The following is a 23380-nucleotide window of genomic DNA, read 5'->3' as shown; positions in this document are numbered from 1 at the left end:
TACCTGATAGGTGTCAGTGTACTTATAGTGGTGAGCCAATAACCACCGCTGGTGTAGTGCCGTATCTTTAGGATATTAACCGTCCCATGATCTCAGGGAGGTTAAGATATGGCCTTAGGAAGCGGTTAGAGAGATTTTAGGGGTGGTTACTCATTCGAATGAGTGTTTATCTGCCAGCTAATCTCATATCCGACTTCTTTATACTAAGTCGTGGTTGACACCGACTTCTTAGGTGGAGGTCGGTGCTTTGCTAGGCTTAATCTATTGGATCAGGCCTTTTGGTTGGACCTGGGCCCTTAGCATTGGGCCAGGGTATGAACAGTGCCCCTACTTGAGCCCAAGATCCTTTTAAGGCTTGGGTTCAAGTATTCAACTCGGGTTCGTAGCCGACTTTCACGGGTTTTGAAACCGACGTGATTTTCGCGACCTTTTGTTTCTGACAGTTACGTCAATTCAAGCGTCGTGTCCGTTGAGGGATCATTTAGGGATTGAGGGCTTTGGTAACGGTGCAGTCTCATTAATGACTGCCTCGTTTTTACCATTATGCCCCTTAGCCTATTTATAAATACTTTTCCCTCTCTTTTCGTTTTTCCGTTTCTGCAATCTTTCGAACTTCTTATTCCTTGTTCGTGTTGTATTATTGTGCTTGAAGATTTCCGCTCTCTCCAACCTTCATTTCTTGGATAAAGGTTAGTTTTGTTTCTTCCATGTCATGCCTTATGTTTGCATGTTTTGTATTGTGAGTGGATAGGTTGGCCTGTAGATTCTAGCTTCGTATCTTTCCTCTTTAGGGGCCGTATTTTTATATTTTTCTTTTTCTTTTTCCCTTTTGTAGGTTTCTGCCACTTTTCTTTATATAAAAAATGGCTTCCGTAGATGTTCTTTCTCTGTGGGTTGATGACACTGTCCTTGGGGAGGAACCCCTGGTCGATGCTGAGTTTATCACTCATCTTCGTACTCATCACCGGCTCTGTACTTCGGAGGAGGACGAGCCAAAATACGAACTGATAATCCCGGGTCCGGAAGACCGGGTTTGTTTTGGGAGAGTTAATGAGGCGGCCCCTCATTTTTTCTTTATGTATGAATGTATGATCACCCGTTTGGGTGTTTTTCTTCCTTTCTCGGATTTCGAGATATCTGTTTTACACCATTGTAGAGTTGCCCCTACTCAACTTCACCCCAATTCTTGGGGTTTTTTGAAGATCTATCAGTTTATTAGCCATGCTTTGGACTTTTCGACCTCTTTGAGAATTTTCTTCTTTCTTTTCCATATGACTAAGCCCTTTAGTGGGCTAAACAACAAACAGCAGTGGGTATCCTTCCGGGCCATACAAGGTCGGAGGATTTTCACCCTTTTTGACGAGTCTTTTCATGACTTCAAAAACTATTTTTTCAAAGTACAAGCTGTAGAGGGTCACCACCCCTTTTTCCTTGATGAGCACTTTTCCCCTCGCTTTCCCCTTTATTGGTTGGCGGCCTCCCCTTGTGAAAAGTATGGTCCAGATGATCTTGACGAGGTGGAGGCGGCTATTGTGGGATTTTTCCGAGAAGCGTGGGGAAGGGCCCCATACTTGGATACTAGGAAAATCCTTCAAGGAACGCCGACTTTTGTTCAATCTCAATTAGGTAGTGCATGCATTCCTGATTTCCGAGTTGTTTCTACCGACTTGAATATTGCCGACTTATAACTGTTGGTTGTTTTTCTTGCAGATATGGCAAGGAAGAATGCTCAAGAGGCTTACCAAAGGGTCCAGGAGGCTAAGGCGAAGTCCCAAGCTAGGTCTGGTGGTGCCAGCGCGATCACCTCTCCTCCTTCTCCTCCTCCTCCTTCTAAAAATACTGGCACTCCCTCTCAACCCCTTGTCCTTTCTTCCTCAAGTTTGTCTCGACCACCCCCTTCTGCCCAAATTCTCTCTGACCAGAGAAGAAGAAGCGTAAGGCTGCAGAGTCTGGCTCTTCTTCTTTTGATGGTGGGGTTAAGGCGGATGCTCTGGCATTCGTCCGAAAGAACATCTATCCTTTTATAAGTATGGATGATGTTTCTGTTCGAAACCACCTCACCACCATGGCCGAGGAGAGTTTTAGGACAGCGGGTGTTTGTGGCAAACTTTTGGATCTTTTTGAGAAGACTCCCCTTAGCTCCTTGGGGGCCACCTCAAAAGTTGAGGAGTTGGAGGGAAGGCTTCTTATTTATGAAAAACATGAGAAGGAGTTGAAGGAGGAGAGAGATAAGTTGAAGAATGAGAGGGATCACCTTAAGGAGGAGGAGGGTAAGCTGCGGGCACAATGTACTTTGGAGGCGAATTTGAGGAAAACGGCACAAGACAGCTACCACAGTTTATTTCAGGATATTGTGGCCGTGAGGAAGGACTTACTAAATTCTCGGAACGCATACGCCGAGTTGGAGGACTCTATTGCCGAGGGCGCTGAGGAGTCTTGGAGAATTTTCCTGGAACAAGTCAGAGTTATCGCTCCCGACTTGGATCTTTCTCCTCTTCATCCTGACAAGGTGGTTATTGATGGCGCCATCGTTTATCCTCCTGTCCCCGAGGTTGTTTCCGAGTCAGATTTGAAGACTCGGGGGCAGAGGATTATTGAGTCTCCTCCTCATTCTCGAGATCCTCCGAGTTCGTCCTCCGTTCCTCCGACCTCCTCTTCAGCTCCTTCTCCTGGCCCTGGTGGTGGTGATTCCTCTACTCCTCTGAAAAGATAACTTTATTTTTTATGGCTATATGGGGGCTCGGCCTGTGAGTCCCCCCTTTTTTAAACTTGTTTATATGTTGTTGGTTGTGTGAACAATTTCCTTTTGGCCTTTTAAGGCCGTAAACAAAATATTCTGCTCTGTGCCCTTTTTTGGATAAGGGTTTTTAAATAAAAGTGAATGCCCCTTTTTTGGATAAGGGTTTTGAGTTACCTTGTGCGTTTTGAGTTACCTTGTGCGTGTATGCTTTTTGATATTTTGAAAATCCTTTTGATCTCTTTCTGAAAACCTTTTTATTTGTTTGTCTTTCGGACTTTTTCGTTTAAGGACTTTTTTGGGATGCCCTTTAAACTTCTTCTTAGGTTTTCATATCTCTTTTGTTGTTCCTCATACTCGTCTTTCGTTTTAGCGAGCTCTTATGACTTAGGTTATTTTTGCGATGCGTTTTTCTTCTACTCGGTTCTACGCTCCGATTTAAGGATCGGTGTATTTCCGAGCTTTCCTACTCGGAATGTTGTTCCGACTTATGAGTCGGATTCGTCTTCCGAGTTTTTACGATCGACTCATATAACCTCTTTACACCGACTTGTACCTCGTCGTTTTATCCTGACGACCATCTAGGTCGGTTCATGGGATTTTCACGTTTTGTCGAGTTTAAGTCGGCGCGTTTCGTAGAAGGACTTAGAAAAATAAAGGAGGATTTTTATAAGAGATATTATGAATGAAAAAGATCTTTATTAATTGGGGAGGTACCTTCTTTTGCTACTAAGGGTCTTGATAGCCTATTTTCCCCTTAGTCTCTACTATGATGCCTCGTTAAAAACCCTTCTCCAGAAAAAACCCTTTTTTGGGAAAAAATCATGAAGTTGGGAAAAGAGTACATCAGGGAGTAGAGTTCGCTTTTAACTGTAGTACCTTTTCATATTACAAGCATGCCACGACCTTGGTAACTCAGTTCCGCTTAGGTCGGTTACTTTATAATAACCTTTCCCTAATACTTCTTTGACTTTGTATGGTCCCTTCCAATTTGCGGCGAGCTTTCCTTCTCCCGATTTGTTGACTCCAATGTCGTTTCTGATTAGGACCAAGTCGTCTAGGGCAAATGTTCTTCGAATGACTTTTTTGTTGTACCTGGCAGTCATCCTTTGTTTCAATGCCGCTTCTTTTATTTGGGCATCTTCTCGGACTTCAGGGAGCAAGTCGAGCTCCTCTTTGTGCCCCTGTATGTTTCCGATCTCGTCATGGAGAATTACCCTTGAGCTTTGCTCATTGATTTCTATTGGAATCATGGCTTCTACGCCATAGACTAATCTGAAGGGTGTTTCTCCTGTGGTGGATTGGGGAGTTGTCCTATAAGCCCATAGCACCTGAGGGAGCTCTTCAGCCCAAGCTCCCTTTGCTTCCTGTAGTCTCCTCTTGAGTCCTGCCAGTATGACCTTGTTAGCTGCCTCGGCTTGCCCATTGGCTTGTGGGTGCTCCACCGAGGTGAATTGGTGCTTGATTTTCAGACTGGCTACTAGACTTCTGAAGGTGGCATCGGTAAATTGAGTTCCATTGTCTGTAGTGATGGAATAAGGTATCCCATACCTTGTGCTTCTATCCACTTTGTGAAGTAGTCTATTCCCACAATCAAGTATTTGACTTGTCCTGGTGCTTGGGGAAAAGGACCTAACAAATCCATTCCCCATTTTGCAAAGGGCCAGGGAGAGGTGATACTGATGAGCTCTTCTGGTGGAGCCACGTGGAAATTTGCATGCATCTGACATGGTTGGCACTTTTTCACAAAGTCTGTGGCATCTTTCTGCAAGGTCGGCCAGTAGAATCCTGCTCGGATTACTTTCCTGGCGAGTGACCTTGCTCCTAGATGGTTTCCGCAGATCCCACTATGTACCTCCTCCAACACCTCGGTAGTTCTTGAGGTCGGTACGCACTTTAGTAATGGTGTTGATATCCCTCTTCTGTAAAGGACATTTCTTACCAAAGTATAGTGTTGTGCTTCCCTTCGGATCTTTTTAGCTTCTTTTTCCTCTTTAGGGAGGATGTCGAATTTCAGGTATTCGACTAAGGGATTCATCCATCCGAGGTTTAAGCCGACTACCTCAAGTGTCTCTTGTTTATCTTCTGTTTTTGCTACCGAGGGTTCTTGAAGGGTTTCTTGAATCAGGCTTCTGTTGTTTCCTCCTGGTTTGGTACTTGCTAACTTGGATAGGGCATCCGCTCTGCTATTTAGATCCCGAGCTATGTGTTTGACCTCGGTTTCTGCAAAGCGTCCAAGATGCTTCAGGGTTTTTTCCAAGTACCTCTTCATATTAGGGTCTTTTGCCTGATATTCTCCGCCTATTTGGGAGGTCACCACCTGTGAGTCGCTGTAGATCGTCACCTTTGTAGCACCGACTTCCTCTGCTAACTTTAATCCGGCAATCAAGGCTTCATATTCTGCCTGATTGTTTGAAGCTGAAAATTCAAATTTTAAGGAGACCTCTATCTGGGTTCCTTTTTCATCTACCAATATTATGCCTGCGCCGCTCCCTGTTTTGTTGGAGGATCCGTCTACATAGAGTTCCCATGTAGTCGGCTTTTCCTCTTGTTCTCCTGCATATTCTGCAACGAAGTCGGCGAGGCACTGGGCTTTAATTGCTGTCCGAGTTTCATACCTCAAATCAAACTCGGAGAGCTCTATCGCCCACTGAACCATTCTTCCTGCAACATCCGTCTTTTGGAGGATTTGCTTCATGGGTTGGTTTGTGCGGACTCTTATTGTGTGAGCTTGAAAGTAAGGCCGTAGCCTTCGTGAGGCTATCACTAAGGAGTAGGCAAACTTTTCTAGTTTGTGGTACCTTAGTTCAGGGCCTTGTAGGACCTTACTGATGAAGTAGACCGGGTGTTGTCCGACCTCGTCTTCTCTTATCAGGGCTGACGAGACAGCCCTGTTTGCTACGGATAGGTATAGGACGAGGTCTTTTCCCGGTATTGGTCGGGTCAAGATAGGAGGTTGGCTTAAGAACTTTTTGAACTCTTGGAACGCCTCCTCGCATTCCGGAGTCCATTCAAATTGGCATCCCTTCCTTAATAAGGAAAATAGTGGAAGGGATTTTAGTGCCGAGCCTGCCAAAAATCTGGAGAGTGCTGCAAGTCGGCCATTGAGCTGTTGAACCTCTCTCAAACAAGTCAGGCTTTTCATTTCTAGGACGGCTCTGCATTTATCGGGATTGGCCTCAATCCCTCTCTGTGTTAGCATGAACCCTAGAAATTTCCCTGCCTCGACCGCGAAGGCGCACTTTGCAGGATTTAGCCTCATCCCATGCGACCTTATAGTGTCGAAGACCCGTGAGAGGTCGGTTAAGAGGTCAACTTCTTCCTTGGTTTTTACTAGCATGTCGTCGACATATACTTCCATCAAGCTCCCTAGGTGGGAAGAAAACACTTTATTCATCAATCTTTGATACGTGGCTCCTGCATTCTTTAGTCCGAATGGCATGACCACGTAGCAATAATTGGCTTTCGGCGTGATGAAAGATGTTTTCTCCTGGTCGGGTTCATACATCGGGATTTGGTTATATCCCGAGTAGGCGTCCATGAATGATAAGTACTGGTACCCCGAGCTGGAATCCACCAGGGTATCAATACTTGGTAGGGGATAAGGGTCTTTAGGACATGCCTTATTCAAGTCGGTATAGTCGACGCACATTCTCCATTTACCATTCTATTTTTTGACTAGCACTATATTGGCTAGCCATGTTGGGTATTTGACCTCTCTAATAAAGCCGGCTTCCAGGAGCGCCTGTACTTGCTCTTCTACTATTAGGGCTCGTTCCGGGCCGAGCTTGCGTCTTCTTTGTTGCACAGGTCGGGACCCTGGGTAAACCGAGAGTTTGTGGGACATGAGCTCGGGATCAATCCCGGGCATGTCGGAAGCCTTCCATGCGAAGAGGTCAGAATTAATTCTCAGGAGTTCCCCCAACCTTTGTTTTAGGGTTTCCCCTAGGTTGGCTCCTACATAAGTGTTTTTTCCTTCCTCCTCTCCGACTTGTATCTCCTCGGTTTTTCCTCCCGGTTGGGGTCGCAGCTTCTCTCTGGTCCTTGTGCCGCCTAACTCAATGGTGTGGACTTCTTTGCCCTTTCCTCTCAGATTTAGGCTTTCGTTATAGCACTTTCTTGCCAATTTTTGATCTCCCCTCACCGTTGCTATTCCTCCTGGGGTTGGGAATTTCATGCAAAGGTGGGGGGTAGATACCACTGCTCACTACAAGAAAAATACCCATTCAGCCACACTTTTTTTAGGCTACATTTGAAAAGCGTAGCCTATTCATAGAATAGGCTACGCTTTTCCCCGTGTTGCCTTTTTATAAGAGAAAAGGATACACAAATGCGGCATCATTTAAAAAGCGTAGCCTTAGGTATTATAGAAATCACTTATAAAGCGTAGCCGTAGGTTGATATCTATAGGTTCACTTTTCGTATCAAAGGAGACGCTTTTAAAGGGTAGCCTATTTTCTAAGTTTTGGGTGCACTTAAAAAGTGATGCCTAATGTCTCTAGAGCCAAAAACTTTAACACTTAGTAATTTTTTTCCTTGTTTTTCCTGAAAGACCTTATTAACCTTGTTTTTTTATGTTTATTATCTTTTTATTATAACTGAATTCTGATTTAATATTATCTCCATTTTAACATTTTAAAAATGTCTAATGCTTTATTTAATTGTTTTCTAAGAAATTGTTTTTTAAGTAACAATCAGCCAATAAAATAACAAATAATCAATTATTAAAAGTTTGTATTGTTAGTAAATTAAAACTAAGGAAATAACACTTAGTAAAAAGGATTTGATTTAACACTCAGTCATCACCTTCATCCTCGAGCCACAAACCCTCCATAGCACCCTCTCACTCTCGGTCTCGATAGGTAACCATCGTCGCCCCCCACTCTCGGTCTCGATAGCTCGCCATTGACCCTCTCACTCTCGGTCTCGCCATTCACCCTCTCAGTCTCGCCATTGACCGCCATTCACCCTCTCAGTCTCGGAAACCCTCTCACTGTCGCCGTTGAGAGTCATCGCCTCCCACTCACGACTCACCTGCTCTACTCTCCACAGTGACCGTCGTCATCTCCTCTTCGCCATCGCTTGCACTGATCGTCGCTGTGCGGCCCTCACCATCGTCCGTGTGCGACCGTCACCATCGTGGCTGCGCCGCTCTCACCATCATCATCTCCGTGCTTCTCATCATCGTCTTCGCTGTGCTCACATCATTGAATAGGTATGTAGTGATTTCTATTTGCTTCTGAAATTGATCAGTGGCTTAGGGTTCCTATTTTAGGGGTTTTAATTTGGGGCTTTTAATCTCTGAAATATGGGTCTATGAACTGTAATTTGATAACATGCATGCTGTTATTGATGAAGATGTGTGGTTTTTTAGGGTTTGTGAACTGTGATTCAATATACAGCTTGTCTATTTTCTCTGTATTTTTGTTTCTGAGACTGAATCCAAATGCAGCGTTAATAAGCTTTTGTTTCTGTGATTTCTCGATGAATAAGTTGGCTTTCGTTTCTCTCTTTTGAGCTTCCTGTTTTGAGCTTCCTGTTTTCAGCTTCCTGTTTCTAACATAGTTCTTACAGTTTGAACGGTTTCTTGGTTAGCTAGAAACAGAAATGGGGTGAAGAATGTAAAGAATGAAAAGAAGACAAGGAGTAGAGAAGAAGTAGAAGAGGAAGAAGAAAGGTGAGCTGAAAAGTAAGTTGAATTGAAAACTCACATATACATGCTTAGAAGAATTTCTTAATTCGTCAATTTCGTTGTCCTGCAAGGATCTGTTTTTGGATAAGGTATAAGTTGCAGGTTTTTCCTCAGAGTTCATGCTTTTATTAGTTATATGTCTAACAGGACTGATAAATAGTCTTTTGCAATCTCCTGGGTAATTCTGCTGCACAACATACCTTGTAGAAAACCTTTTAACTACTGAATTTATTGACTTTGTCTGCACATAACCATTAAAAGAGTTCAAAATACTTAGCTAATGTGGTCTAATCTGGAGAGAAAATAACTCAAGTTGTAGAGTACTTCAACTGTATCTATATTATCCAAAATTTGTGACAAAATTTTCTCCGCAAAGAAGGCTTGGTTTTGGAAAGAAATTAACCCCACTCAAACCCTCAACTTTTCACAAATTAACAGGCCATGAATATTGTTGCCAATAACTTTATAGTTAGAGAAAAAACGTCATTTATGCTTAGTCCTATTATAGTGTTATCTCTATATTACATATTAGATGCGTAAATCCCTTTTCCTAAATATAATCAATTTGTCACCCACCGGTCATTTTCAATATTTTTCCAAGACGATGCTAAAAAGAACCAGCAATATATTTTATAAGCTAAGCATTAATTTCTACTAAAGCTAGTTATAAACTAGGTCAATTGCCAACCTATATTCTCAGTTTTATAATGGGCAGCTTAATAAGTATTTCCCCAGAATAAGAATAAGACAAATAAAGCCAAGAGACTAATTTAAAGTAATGGACATAAGAGTTTTCTTACACTTTTAAATCCTTTATGCTTCCAAGAAATAGCCTAATATGACATCATTATTTTATGAAAGAAGACAAACCTTGTGTGTATTTGATAAGCTGCCAAAATGTTGCTTAAACATATCACTGTCTTCTTCACAATTTAAACTGCCAATGTTAGCTTCAAGAATCGGTTTTGACTCACTTACAGATTCATCTAAATTGAGCTACTCTACTTTTATATCAGAAATTTCTTCAGAAGACAAAGAAGAAATACAACTATTATTGAAGTCAACTTGCTATTCTGAAACAACACCCAACTCTTCTGAAACAGAAATGGTGTGAAGAATATAAAGAATGAAAAGAATTCAGAGTTATTTCACACGGTTCTTGGAGGCTTAGGACAATTTGGAGTTATAACAAGAGCAAGAATTTCTCTTCACCCAGCACCCACAAAGGTACGTTTTCATTTTAAAAAATATAAAAAAATCATTTATTTTTAATCTTATCTTTTTTAAATTAAGATTTAAAGCTTAAATTTAAAAATTTAAAATTTAAAGTTAAAAATAATTTCAAGAAAATAATTTATAATTAATTGACAGAAAAAAATTAACTATCTAATTGACAGAAATCTGATTGTTTGACATCTCCATTGTAGAAATCTAGGTAGTGATCTATAAAAATGGGGACATTGTAGTTACTTATACCCCTTTTGAGTAAAACTACAATTTTTCCCTCAGTTGCTGATTCTTATGGTAATATTCTTCTGAGACTGAAGTTGATTTCTTGAATAGGTGAATGATTTAATGTGTTATATGTTTAATATTGAAACACTTTTTGTTTTGAAAGTTTTTGTAGATAAATTTAACTTTGATGAATTTTTGAGTTTGTGCTATTAATGCTGCTGCATTCTTGTACCAGTTACATCAATTTCTGAATGTGATATATGCTGAATGTGTGAGTTTAAACTGTGATTGCTGCTGAAGCTTTATTCCTATTTGCACTTCATGGTTGGAGTCAGTTATGAGTAATTCATTGAATTAATGCTACTGCAAGCATAATAGTTGTTGTTTAGAAATGATCATTGCAGGTTGAATTCAATAAAGAAATATTGATTGAGTCCATTATTTTTATCCCTTTCTGCTATCGTAGTGCTGTATTTTTGCTCTTGCTAAATTTTAGCTCACTTTTTGAATTCCTATGAAGCTATGTATATGGTTTTTGTGAGTTTAAGTGTATATGGGTTCATAGGAAAGTTAATTTGTTTGACTGCGCTTGCTGCCCCTATTTGAATATGCATATCAGCTCATATGAAATTATAGTTGCTGCTTTGTCTGAAGTGTTTTGAACTCATATGAGCTGTATATTGCTGCTCTGCTACTCTAGCTTAATGTTATCTGAATCATATGAATTTACTGTTTGCTGTATCTGTTTGAAAGTACTTTATACTTATTTCTTCTATTATGACACAGAATAATAATCTATTATCCTACAGCTCCGTAATAACAATAATAATCATCTTTTGATGCGTATTTTAAAATTCAGTGAAGTCCATGATGTGGAATAAACTTAAAAGTTGTGTGCTAAATTCGATTTCTATAATAGCTAAAACTTGTCCACTTCATGGTATCAACTACAAAGGTCAGATTTATAATTTTTATAATTTTTATATTTCTGTACTTGTTTGCTTTATATTCTTGTTGAGCTCGAGTTAATTAACCATAATCTGATGTTGACCAATGAATGAAACTAGGAGAGCCAAAGAAGAAGAAAACCCGTGGAAAAACAACTTGCAAGGAGATTTATGCAAGGACTATGGAACAGCGAGAAGAAATCACTTTTGATCTTGGACAGCCCGTAGGACCAACCGACCAAAGTGTTTCTAATTTAACTAGTTTTGTTGGCACTATTGGTAGAAATAAAAGATTCGTTAGTCTTTTGTACACTAGTTGGCATGCTGTTCCTCCTAAAGCTAAGAAGTTCATGTGGGACTATGTTAACGTAAGACACTTGATAATTATTGATTCCAGTTTTTTCATTTAGCACAAGAGCAAATAACAATTACCTATAATCATGCAGACCAAGTTTCTCCTCCCAGACAGCGGAGAAAAGTGGGTAATACAAGCGATTCGAGATGCTTGGAAGCGGTTCAAAGGAAAGATCAAGCAAAAGCACTTCATTCCCTATGATAATATTGAAGATATGGTGAAGAATCGACCCCCACAAGTACCAGAAAGTGGTTTCATAAAATTGATCTATTATTGGAGTCATCCTCTAATCCAGGTAAAAGACTATATATGTCGACTTTTCATGTGATTATATGTGACTATTGAAAGAGCAATTTGGCAAATGAAGGATCTGAGTAGCTAGCTTTTTAGTTCTTACACATAATCTCTTATTGGAGAATAGCTTTTCCCCTTGAATTTACTTTTGTAATTTTTCTGCATCTGATGTCTTCTGATTTGGAAGTGGGGTTCTTTTCTGTTTCATACTTCATTTTTCAAGTTTGAGATTGATTTTTTTCCTCTTTCTTTCTTTCTTTCCCTTCCCACTGGAGTTATATATAAAATTTGAGTCTTTGTTACTTTAATATGTTAAGAAATTATGTATAAATTTTGTTCACTGTAGGCTAGGATTATGCAAGGAGGAAATTATGTATAAATTTTGTTCGCTGTATAAATTTTGTTCACTGAAGTTATATATAAAATTTGAGTCTTTGTTACTTTCTAAATTCATGGACCTTAGCTAAACTCGAATCGTCAAACTCAATCCTGATTCTTTAAGCTTTCAATCTGGAAACAGTTCTAAATTTGATACAGTTCTGCATAGGATGCAACTGATATAACACTAATTGTGGTGTGGACTACTTGAAAAAATTGAATAACCCATAGGTTTTGGTTGCTTATGTAAATAGTTGTGGTTGAAAACCTTTGTATAGTCATCTATCAAGTTTTATTTTTCAATGTGATATAACACTTTCTGCCAAGTTATTTTTTTAATTTAATTTGAACAATATATTTTCTCATGAAAATCACATCTGAATTTAGCTTTTACTGGATTGACTTATAGGTCACTGGAATTAATTGACTGAATGATGAGGGGTTTGGGTAAGCATATGTTACACGAGATGTCATTGCCTTTTGCAATTGGAATACTAAAATGGAAGTATAAAGCTAAGAAGGAAGTGGAAATCATGAAAAATGTGAATGGATTTTTTCGGTTATAAAATTTATTTGATCATGTGAAGTCTGAATTTTTACAGTTGTGAAAAAACTGAACAGGTGCTCCAATGTATTATAAATAGATCTTTTATGCTTGCTTTTGGGTGTTGTTCAGTGATTTAGCTTAATAATGCAGTTTTGCTAGTAGATTTTCCGAACTCATTATGGTGCACGTTTTAGTAACTTTATGCTAACTTTTTATTCACTTCCAGTCAATAAGTCAAAGGAACAAGCAACACAAGGAAAATGTGAAATTTCCACATCGCATGGGGCCTATCAATTTCGGAAGAGTACGAGTGGCTATGGTAAATAGTATATTTATATTTATTAGAATTTATATTTGCATAAATTGAAGGAAGATATCAAAGTATGATCTTATTTTGCAGCGAGCAACAAAGGAAACAAAGGAGGAACCAAAAAGGTTTGAGATGTTCATTGCTACCCGAACAAGTCGGAAGAGGAAAGAAGTGGATGAGGAAACACAAATGGCTGTTGTAAGAGTTCATTAAATCATTCATAATTACATTTCAAATTTAAGATACCGTAACTAACTCAATTTTAAATGTTTCTTCTATGCAGGAAGACTTCCAACACCGCCAAGCTGCTGGTGAAACAGAAGAGGAAGCATTTGAGGCCTTATTTGGGAAAGAACAACCAGGTCGGATAAGGTTGTATGGAAGATCCGTGACAAAGACTGATTTAAAAAAATATGTTGAAATTAATGAAATCAAGAATCAGCACAAAGAGGAAGTATCCAGTCTGAAGGATAAACTTGGACACATGGAGGCCCAACAGCAAAAACAAGAGGCCAAACAGCAAAAACAAGACGAAGAGATTCATGGGTTGCGAAATATGATCAAGTTATTACTGCAGCGATCGGAACCTGGAATGAGGCCAGAAGAACTAGAAGCTTTATTACAAGACGCCCAACAATCTCCTATTGATGCGAATAGCGGCCATGGATCAACACATTTTCCGAACTTAGATGTGGTATGTCCTTATCTATTCCTTATTCCATAGTTTTTACTTGCATTTACATTAATTGCTATGGCTGAAAATGTTTGTTGGCTTTATTAACACTAAAGTTGTATTGCTATGGCTGAAATTTGTTTGTGTAATTCTGGTGGTTGTATCATTGATTTTGTGCACTTGGTACATATGAATTTGTCCCTATATCTAATTTAAGTGTGAAAGTCTGGTTAATTAGTGCATGAAAAATGCTATAGGGACATATCAGGATTGTGTTCAAGGAAATGGAAGGAAGAAACACCAGTAGATTTTCATAGTTTGAATGAAACAAGATAATACATAATTTCTTGAATTCACCTCTTCATACATAATTTTTATATCAGGATTGTGACCATGTTATTTCTTTAGTATATATGCTTTCTTGGCTTACTATGACTACGTGTTCCATTTAATTTTTATAATTACGAATGTCATTATGAATATTTTTTTAACTACTTATCTATATAATTATGCAGGATAACAATGAAGATTAAGCAATGAAGAGTAAGCTGACTATTATTGTGGTTTTTTGGCTAAGATAGAGTGGTATTTAGGATCTTTACATGTATGGTTGACTAATGATTTTTATTAGAAGATACCTTTATTGGCCAAGTGATATTATGGTTTTGATATGGCTATGCTTACTTTAATTTGAGTTGTATGAATTTTTACAGTTAATTTCATTCTAGTACTTTTGGATCAATGTTATAAATATATTTTGGTTTGAGACAATTTTTATTATATAAAGAAATTATTTAGTATAATTATGTTTTTATTTTTATTTTGTAATATTCAATTCATTTATACATGTAATCATATTAACTATTATGTTGTATTAATAATTATTAGATAATTATATATATACAGAAGAAAAAAAAGACCAAAGGCTACACTTATATGTACAGTAGCTATAGTATAGGAAAAAAAATGAGACCTAAGGCTACGCTTATATACAGTAGCTATAGTATACAGAAAAAAAAAAAACGAGACCTAAGGCTACGCTTATATACAGTAGCTATAGTATACCAAAAAAAAAAAAGAGGGACCTAAGGCTACGCTTATAAAAAGTAGCTATGGTATACGATGGGGCTACGCTTTACAAGTGATGCAGTAGCATTGAAAAGCGTAGCCTATTCTGGAAGAATGAAAGCTGAAAAGCGTAGCCTATTCCCCTGAACAGCATCACTTGAAAAGCGTAGCCTATTCCCAAACGCCAAAAGCGTAGCCCTTGGTGTAGAAAAGCGTAGCCTTTGAGAATAGGCAACGGCCGAATAGGAATCACTCCAAAAAGCGTAGCCGTAGCCCAAAAAGCGTAGCCATAGCCTAAGGCATCATTTTTTTTCACTTTTGGCTACACTTTTCAAGTGTACTTGAATGGGTGTTTTTCTTGTAGTGGCTCCAAGGCAATTAAGGGTAGTTCTGCCGATTAAGGCGTTATATGCTGACCCTTCGTCAATGACTATGAAGTCTATGCTCAGAGTCCTTGATTTTTCCCCTCTTCCAAAAGTGGTGTGAAGGGGTAAGAATCCTAGTGGCTTTATCGGCGTATCCCCTAACCCATATAAGGTGTCGGGGTAGGCTCTCAACTCTTTTTCATCTAACCCTAGCTTGTCGAAGGCGGGTTTGAAAAGGATGTCCGCCGAGCTTCCTTGGTCTACTAGGGTTCTGTGGAGATGGGCATTGGCTAGGATCATAGTTATCACCATGGGATCGTCATGCCCGGGGATTATCCCTTGCCCATCTTCTTTTGTGAACGATATGGTGGGGAGGTCGGATGACTCCTCCCCAACTTGATAGACTCTTTTAAGATGTCTTTTGCGAGAGGATTTAGTGAGGCCCCCTCCCGCAAATCCTCCCGAGATCATATGAATATGTCTCTCTGGAGTCTGCGGTGGTGGATCTCTTCTATCCACATCATCTCGCTTTCTTTTCCCGTGAGTGTCCGACCTTTCCATGAGATATCTATCAAGCCGACCTTCTCTAGCCAGCTTTTCTATCACATTTTTGAGGTCGTAACAATCGTTGGTGGAGTGACCATATATTTTATGATACTCACAGTAGTCGCTGCGGCTTCCCCCTTTTTTGTTTTTAATAGGTCTAGGGGGTGGCAGCCTTTCAGTGTGGCAAATCTCTCTGTATACATCCACTATAGAAGTTTTGAGAGGAGTATAAGAGTGATATTTTCTGGGCCTCTCGAGACCGAGCTCTTCCTTTTTCTTGGCTTCCCTTTCCCTCTCTTTAGATGAGGGAGGGGGTCCAGGTCGCCAACTCAGGTCTCTTAGCTTTGCATTCTCTTCCATATTGATGTACTTTTCCGCCCTTTCTTGTACATCGCTTAGAGAGACGGGGTGCCTTTTAGATATGGACTGTGAGAAGGGACCTTCTCTAAGTCCATTGACTAACCCCATTATGACTGCCTCTGTGGGCAGGTCTTGGATCTCCAAACACGCCTTATTGAACCTTTCCATATAGGCTCGTAGAGACTCTCCAACCTCCTGTTTTATTCCCAGGAGGCTCGGTGCATGTTTTACTTTATCTTTCTGAATTGAGAACCTCATCAAGAACTTTCTTGAGAGGTCTTCGAAGCTAGTGATTGATCTCGGGGGGAGGCTATCGAACCACTTCATCGCTGCTTTCGATAAAGTGGTCGGAAAAGCTTTTCATCTCGTAGCGTCGGAGGCATCAGCTAGATACATCCGACTTTTGAAGTTGCTTAGGTGATGCTTCGGGTCTGTGGTTCCATCGTAGAGGTCCATATCAGGGCTTTTAAAGTTTCTCAGAACTTTTGCCCTCATTATGTCCTCGCTGAAAGGATCTTCTCCACCCGAGAGTTGGTCTTCCTGTTCGTCGCGGGAGTTGTGACTCTTGAGGGAGGATTCTAGCTATAAGAGTTTTCTTTCTAACTCTTTTCGCCGTTCCATCTCCTCTTTGAGGTACTTTTCAGTTTCCTTCTGCTTCTCCCGCTCTTGCTCCAATTGTTCCAAGCGGCTATGGACTAACCCCATCAATTCAGCTACGTGGGATGGTCCGCCTTTTTCTGATTCACGCCCGTCTGAGGAGTTTACCTTCGGATTCTTCACTCCGGAGGTACCCTCTCTATGTTGATTGTTATCTTCCTGGTGTAGGGCCAGGTCTTCATCGCTATTACCTATGCCTAGATTCTCTTGTTCAGAATCTGTCTCTGCATGGCCTTCTTCGTGGGATCTGTCCGCCATCAATGGATGATCTCTCGGGTCCCCGGCAACGGCGCCAATGTTACGGTGGGTAACCGGAGATAAATGAGATGGATGGCGTTGAGTGGCCCAAATGTATGAAGGAGGAGGACTCCGGATGGGTCAGCAACTCGGGAGGCTCCGTCCGACTTGCGCGCGTGAATGAATGGGGGGTGGTACCTGCAAAGACACTCCGATGCCTAAGTTAGCAAGAGTGTGAGCAGGTCTAGAGAATATTGGGCTTAGAAATACCTGATAGGTGTCAGTGTACTTATAGTGGTGAGCCAATAACCACCGCTGGTGTAGTGCCGTATCTTTAGGATATTAACCGTCCCATGATCTCAGGGAGGTTAAGATATGGCTTTAGGAAGCGGTTAGAGAGATTTTAGGGGTGGTTACTCATTCGAATGAGTGTTTATCTGCCAGCTAATCTCATATCCGACTTCTTTATACTAAGTCGTGGTTGACACCGACTTCTTAGGTGGAGGTCGGTGCTTTGCTAGGCTTAATCTATTGGATCAGGCCTTTTGGTTGGACCTGGGCCCTTAGCATTGGGTCAGGGTATGAACAGCACTAAAAAAAAGTAAAAGAGTGTATGACTCATTGAACTCTAAAATTTAAATCACCAACTTTAAATCATAAATTTTAAATAATAAATTTCAAATTTTAAAATCTAAAATTTAAATGAAGAGCTACAATTCACTTAATTAATGAAGAGTTGTGTAGCACAAATTAAAAAAAAAAAAGTAAACAAAAAAAATACTTAAATTGTTTTATAACTTTTACTTCATATATATATATATATATATATATTATTCATGCTCGAAGCGAATTTACAAACTGAGGAGGTAGAGATTGAAGATTCCAATTTTGTCATGCGTAGAATCAGGTTGGATGGACAACCTGCAAAACATTCTATATTAAAGATTTAATGCTCTAAATCCTAATATATTAGGTGGTGAAAACCTTTTTTTAACATTTGTCCTATGTAACTGCTGTTTTTTCGACATTTAGTGCTTATTACAATATATTATTATTGAGATTTGACGGCTACAGACTTTGATGGTATAGTCGTTGTGATAACCTCACCGTTATCCTGTGACGTCGATTATGGTCTAATTATTTTGTTATTTATGTTTTCTTTTTATCCAGAACAATGAGAACATATATATATATATATATATATATATATATATATATATATATATATATATATATATAAAAGAGATGGAAATTGTCATTTTTAAATTTACAATGACACTCTTAATTTAATAAAATTTTATTGTTGGTATGATTTGTTGTATATATTATATATTCTTTTATTTATTATCTGTAATATATTATTTAAAAAAATATTGTATTTTCTATTCTACCTGAATTGAAAAAATAAAAATAATATTATGAAACACCTGACATATTTACATACTAGACTTTTTTGCTAAGAGACAGAAGTATGGGATAAGGAGTTTTGGAATGTTTCTAGATAGATAAAGGAATACTAAAGGATCATTAAAACTAATTATTTTGTATTATTATTTAATTATTAATGTTTAGAGTGTGGAATTGTTTAAGAGTGTGGGATATAAAGTATGTTTCTGATACCCTATAACATTTTTGGTGTAAGTATACAAAGGCATGCGCATGGTAATTAATGCTGAGGTAGACCACACCTTGATTAGCACATACAGTTCAAAGGTGGAAAATCATTTCTAAAAGCTTTCACAAGATGATGTATGTGTCATCACCTTCACCTTGACCTGAAAAAGAAAATACTCAGCTCCTGATCCACATCTCCTTCTGGATCAATTAAATGGAAAGATTCGCAGTCCCTTGATCCACGCACCCTTCTAAATTCACCTTTAAGGTAAGTCACTTTGGCTTCTTCTTCTTCTTCTTTATTCATCAACTCCTTGATTGTCAACACACCAGTGCCTACACCAACCGAACCCATCATGTGCAGTGCTTGAAGATCGGTTTCCGAAGGCTTGCGTTTCACAGCATACCCTACCTTCTTTCCATTACAATACATTCTCCACAAAGGCGTCGAAAATAGTGATGATGACGACGATGACACCTTGCTCTCTAGCAAGATTCTGAGCCTTCCCCTTCTCATCTCCTTCGCTAACGTGCTTGCTGGAAGTGCTAGTTCTAATAGCAGAATTGGGTTTCTTGAATTCGAGTTGTTCTCGATGCACAAGCTAACCTTACCCTTATTATTGCTATATCCAAATATAGTGGCAGTGATGATGGTGCTGGATGGTGAGGAATAACAATAATAATGCTTCTGGTTTTTTATGCACTCCTTCTTTTGTGCTGTTTCTTCTTCTTCTTCTTCTTCTTTATCCTCTATGATGCAAGTGGTGCATGTGGGGATTATTAGGTGCATGAGAGAACGTAACAGACTCCATGATCGAACTTGTTTCTGGCAATCCACTGATGTGGTGACAGCTATTGCGTCCATTCTCTCTGTAATTATATTATATGCTGGTGTTCTTTTTCGTGTTGGATCTTATTGATGCAGCCTCTGGTCTATGCTACCCTATGCTTAAATACTCTTTATCATTGGATGAAAACGACAAAAAATCTTTTAATATTTGTCTTTTTGTTTAGTTTCAATAATCCATAGATATTTTCTATAAAAAATTATATATATATATATATATATATATATATATATATATATACCTAATAATCTCTGTTATTAAATCAACTATTATGTATTTATATATTTATAAATATACACATATACATATATAATTTAATTCCTTTTTAATATATTCTATGGATCTGAGTTACAAAATGAACATCCTCATACTATCTAGAATAACCATTCAAGTACTAAGGATAATAAACATCTTTCCAAAAACTTAAATTGTTTTGGATTCATTAAGAATCAAACTCTTGACCTTTCGGATCTAAGGTTCTAATACCATGCCATAATACCACTCATCCCAAAAGTTTCAGCTGATGAGAAAAGGTAACACTAATGGTTATATCTCTAATGCTCCATAAACCTCCATTGTGCACATTGTACAAATATTCAATTGGCTTCTCATACTTTTCCATATTTTATATTAATCGTAATTTATAATTAGCATTATTGTTGAATTTTTATTATTAAATTGCTATGTTTTTATCCTATTAAGTATATTATATGTATACTAAAAATTACCTGATAAATATGTTAAAAATAAATTTAATAATATATGTATATATATATATATATATATATATATATATATAATTATATATAACGACTTATTTAATGAGAGATCTTTTATATACAAATTGTATTTTATTGTTCTATTATTAAGAATTTGGCTAACTTGTCTTAACATTCCAACAAATTTCACATTGTTAACCACATACAGCATCATTATTTGTTGCTTTTTTCATGCATAACATAATTAATCAAGTGTTCTATAACAGTATTAAATTAAAAGTTTGATTATTGATGGACTAGTAATAATAAGCTAGCTAAGGAATAAAGGTTGAGGAATAAAGTTTCATTTCTCTTACATATATACAATAACTGTTTGACTTCATCTACACTTATTCATCAAAAGAGATCCATAAATAAATAGTGAATTATAAATTAAAGGCATCATGATAATAGTAAGTTATTAGATAAATGTCGTATATAAATTGTTTGGAAAGAAAAAATTTCCAGTATCTTAATTTAAACGCTTTTTTATTATATGTTTTTTTTTTTTTTTGGTATAAGCTAAGCATGGTTTGAGTACATAAAATAAGTAAATACATAATTGAGCATAATAATCTTTTAAGATTGTTCCGAGTACATAAAATTAAAATTTTGATATTATCTACACCCAAATTAATCTAGTAAATTGCTACATGGAGATTTTTTATTCCAAACAATTTATATGTATGTCATTTATCAAAGGATAATCAATACTTTTGTAATGCCAACTAAAAGGTTTAATGAATCTGATGCAACTGATGAGTCTCTAGATTCTAGCACAACTCACGCAGCACAGATCAGAGCAATAGTTTATTTTCCCTGCTTATTTGGATGCTTAACCTCTTTATTATTTATTCTCTTCAGGGATTCTTTTGGTTTGTGTGGACGTAAATTAAACAACTAAAGCATGGTGATGGAGAATTCATACAAGTAAAGAAAACAATTAGCGTGTTGTCTTCACATATAACGGTTTTGTTTTTAGCCAATTAAAAATATTAAAGTTTTGGATGGTGATTTCCGCTACCCGCCAAATCCCATATCATATGATGGATCATTATTATTTGAAACATCATATTTTTGGCCATAAAACTCCAATAATACAACTGTTCAACTTGACAACTATATATATTACAGTATACAAATAAGCATCTTTGTGCATATAACATATGCTAGAACGAGTGATCTACATCTTTTTTTCTTTAGCTTTTTTCTCAATTATCGAACCTACATCACGTAAATTAAAAGAGAAAAAAACAATATGTCGGACTTATATTATTACATGTAGCAGACCCACAAAGAAGCACTAATTAAATTTTATTTTATTAATTTTTTTATAGCATGTTGCACAAAACCATGTGAGATGAACTTTAGCTGCAAAGTTTTAAATGGAAATAAAAAGGTGTGGTTAGTTTTACACCGTACGAAATCACCTGACAAATGTCTTGTATTACCATATATAACAGTGGTACTAGTTCACACTAGTATATATAATCACTACTTAGTTTCATGACCAACTTAATTAGTCATCCATAATGAAGTTCCAAGCAAAATTTAGTGCCATCTCAGAATTATAATAAATCGTATGAAACAACGCTTAGATAATAATGTGGACAACAGATCATTCACGTTTTACACTTTTTGCTCAACCATTATTCAATGCCGACAGCATGTTTTTGGCTATACAAATCACATCACTGGATTTTGCAGCCTATTTATGGTATATGGACGAGAATCACCAGACACAAACAAGTCTGCAGATTTTAATTTGGATGCATTATATTCCGCGACGAGTGTTAGGGGTCAGTAACTTTTGTGATTTATAGCTATCAAATAGTTATAATGATGATTTTAATGGTGTGAAATTGATGTGAGACTTCATCCAATGACTCATTTTTCTTTGCTGTTACATGCTGACCAGAATTTAATAAAGTTGCTGGCCCTCTAGACTTTCCCATATTTCACTGTCAGTGTACGATACAATTTAGTTGCGTACTAATATTTTTTACCCTAATAATATTACGGAATTTTATGTTTTTTAAAATAAATTGTATCTTAATATTTTATTTTTATTATAAAATTTAAAAAATTAATAATTATACCCCAATTGTTTGCAAGTTTTAAATCATTATTTTTCATCAGACCTTCATACTATGAAGGTCGTTGATCCGATGCTTTTTGGTGATCTCAAATGTTCTGATGGTTATAATATAGATGAGAGTGTAGAATTGTGACTCGGATATAAATTTTATAATATAGTTGTACACCTAGCCATCAAGAATTATAGTGTGCGAAAAAATATTGAATATGGGTTATTGAGCCTGATCGGATTATGATAGATGCACCGGGTTTGATTTTAGCATTAGCCGGAAAGGAATCCTTGTGGGTCAGCCATGGACCTCCGATCCATCATTCCAGCACTATTTGCATCTAAATAATTGTTGTAAAATATACGACTACTCAATAACGTGAGTTCGAGGAGTAAATATTAATGTAAAATTGTACTGTAATATAATAATGGATCAAAAATAAAATCACGCTTATTATTTGGATTTTGCATCCCAGCAGGGGTGGCAAGCGGGGAAGCCTGTCTCGCCCCGCCCCGCCTAGTGAGGCGGTCTTAGAATTTTAGTCCATTCTGTCTAACTGCGGATCGGCGAGCTGGCAGGCTAAATCCGTCAAAGCTCCTTTTTTTTTTTTACTATTAACTACTAAGTAATATATATAATTTCACAACCATATTAATAAATTTATAATTTCTAATGGCATAAAAAATTATATTTTTTATATTTACAAACATTAAAGTCTTTGTAATTATAAATATCTAATAAATATAATTATAAACCAAATTTTCATTCAAAATATAAGTATAAATATTCTCTCTAAAGCAAAATAAACATAATCCAAAACATAATTATAAATATTGTCTCCAAAATAACATAAACGTAATTCAAAACACTCAATTTTTATCTCCATACTCTTGTAAGTTAGGTTGGAAAAAGTTAGGTTTTGACAAAAAATTACAAAAATACCCCTTCACTAAAAAAACCTTAGCCCAGCGGAGAAGCCCGTCCCACCCCGCCGAAACCCGCCAAAGCCCGCGGGTTAGACGGTGCGGGTTAGGCGAATTTTCGCTATTTGACGATCCCAATTTTTCAGCTCAGCCTGCCTTTTTTAGCGGGTTATGCGGGTTGGCCCAACGAATTTAGGCCCGTTTGCCACCCCTACATTCCAGGGATAGAAAAGATATATCTAACTTTAAGAATTTTAATTTAATATGTATAATAACAATTTTTTTTTCTTTTGGTGACATTATATTACATTAGTTTTGAAAAGGGCATTATCTTTCTTCTTTGTTTTTCTCATTATGTACTTGCACAAATCGTTATAACGATATTATGTTAGTTGTTAGTACGTAGGTGTATTAAATTTAATAAGTAGTATACGTACTATATTTTTTTTTAGACAATGGCCAAGCATATTGAACCGAGGAGTAATTGTAATGAGTGCATTACCCTAAATATGAAGTTTTTTTATTCAAT

The 23380-nt window shown here is 37.6% G+C and overlaps 2 protein-coding genes across 2 annotated transcripts; one reads left to right on the top strand and one right to left on the bottom strand.

Annotated features, from left to right (window-relative positions):
• Positions 1-1712: 1712 nt before the first annotated feature.
• On the top strand, positions 1713-13921 carry LOC130967232 (uncharacterized). The gene is made up of 8 exons (XM_057892046.1): positions 1713-1934; positions 2129-2270; positions 10952-11199; positions 11278-11424; positions 12632-12724; positions 12806-12913; positions 12999-13409; positions 13904-13921. Exons 1-8 carry the CDS (start codon positions 1713-1715, stop codon positions 13919-13921), a joined length of 1389 nt encoding a protein of 462 aa, XP_057748029.1.
• A 4465-nt stretch (positions 13922-18386) lies between these two features.
• On the bottom strand, positions 18387-19100 carry LOC130967231 (protein MIZU-KUSSEI 1-like). Its single transcript, XM_057892044.1, has one exon. It carries the CDS (start codon positions 19098-19100, stop codon positions 18387-18389), a length of 714 nt encoding a protein of 237 aa, XP_057748027.1.
• Between the last annotated feature and the right edge of the window lie 4280 nt (positions 19101-23380).

The sequence above is a fragment of the Arachis stenosperma genome, chromosome 3 (assembly GCF_014773155.1).
Source record: "Arachis stenosperma cultivar V10309 chromosome 3, arast.V10309.gnm1.PFL2, whole genome shotgun sequence".
Lineage (NCBI taxonomy): Eukaryota > Viridiplantae > Streptophyta > Magnoliopsida > Fabales > Fabaceae > Arachis > Arachis stenosperma.
This window is presented reverse-complemented; position numbering and strand designations above follow the sequence as displayed.

What these genes read in the sequence shown, in the direction of transcription:
- LOC130967232 (XM_057892046.1), top strand. Translation starts at nt 1,713, where the DNA reads ATGGCAAGGAAGAATGCTCAAGAGGCTTACCAAAGGGTCCAGGAGGCT. An exon ending in TCATGTGGGACTATGTTAAC is followed by an intron (nt 11,200 to 11,277) that starts GTAAGACACTTG and finishes ATAATCATGCAG; the next exon opens with ACCAAGTTTCTCCTCCCAGA. An exon ending in GAAGAGTACGAGTGGCTATG is followed by an intron (nt 12,725 to 12,805) that starts GTAAATAGTATA and finishes CTTATTTTGCAG; the next exon opens with CGAGCAACAAAGGAAACAAA.
- LOC130967231 (XM_057892044.1), bottom strand. Translation starts at nt 19,100, where the DNA reads ATGGACGCAATAGCTGTCACCACATCAGTGGATTGCCAGAAACAAGTT.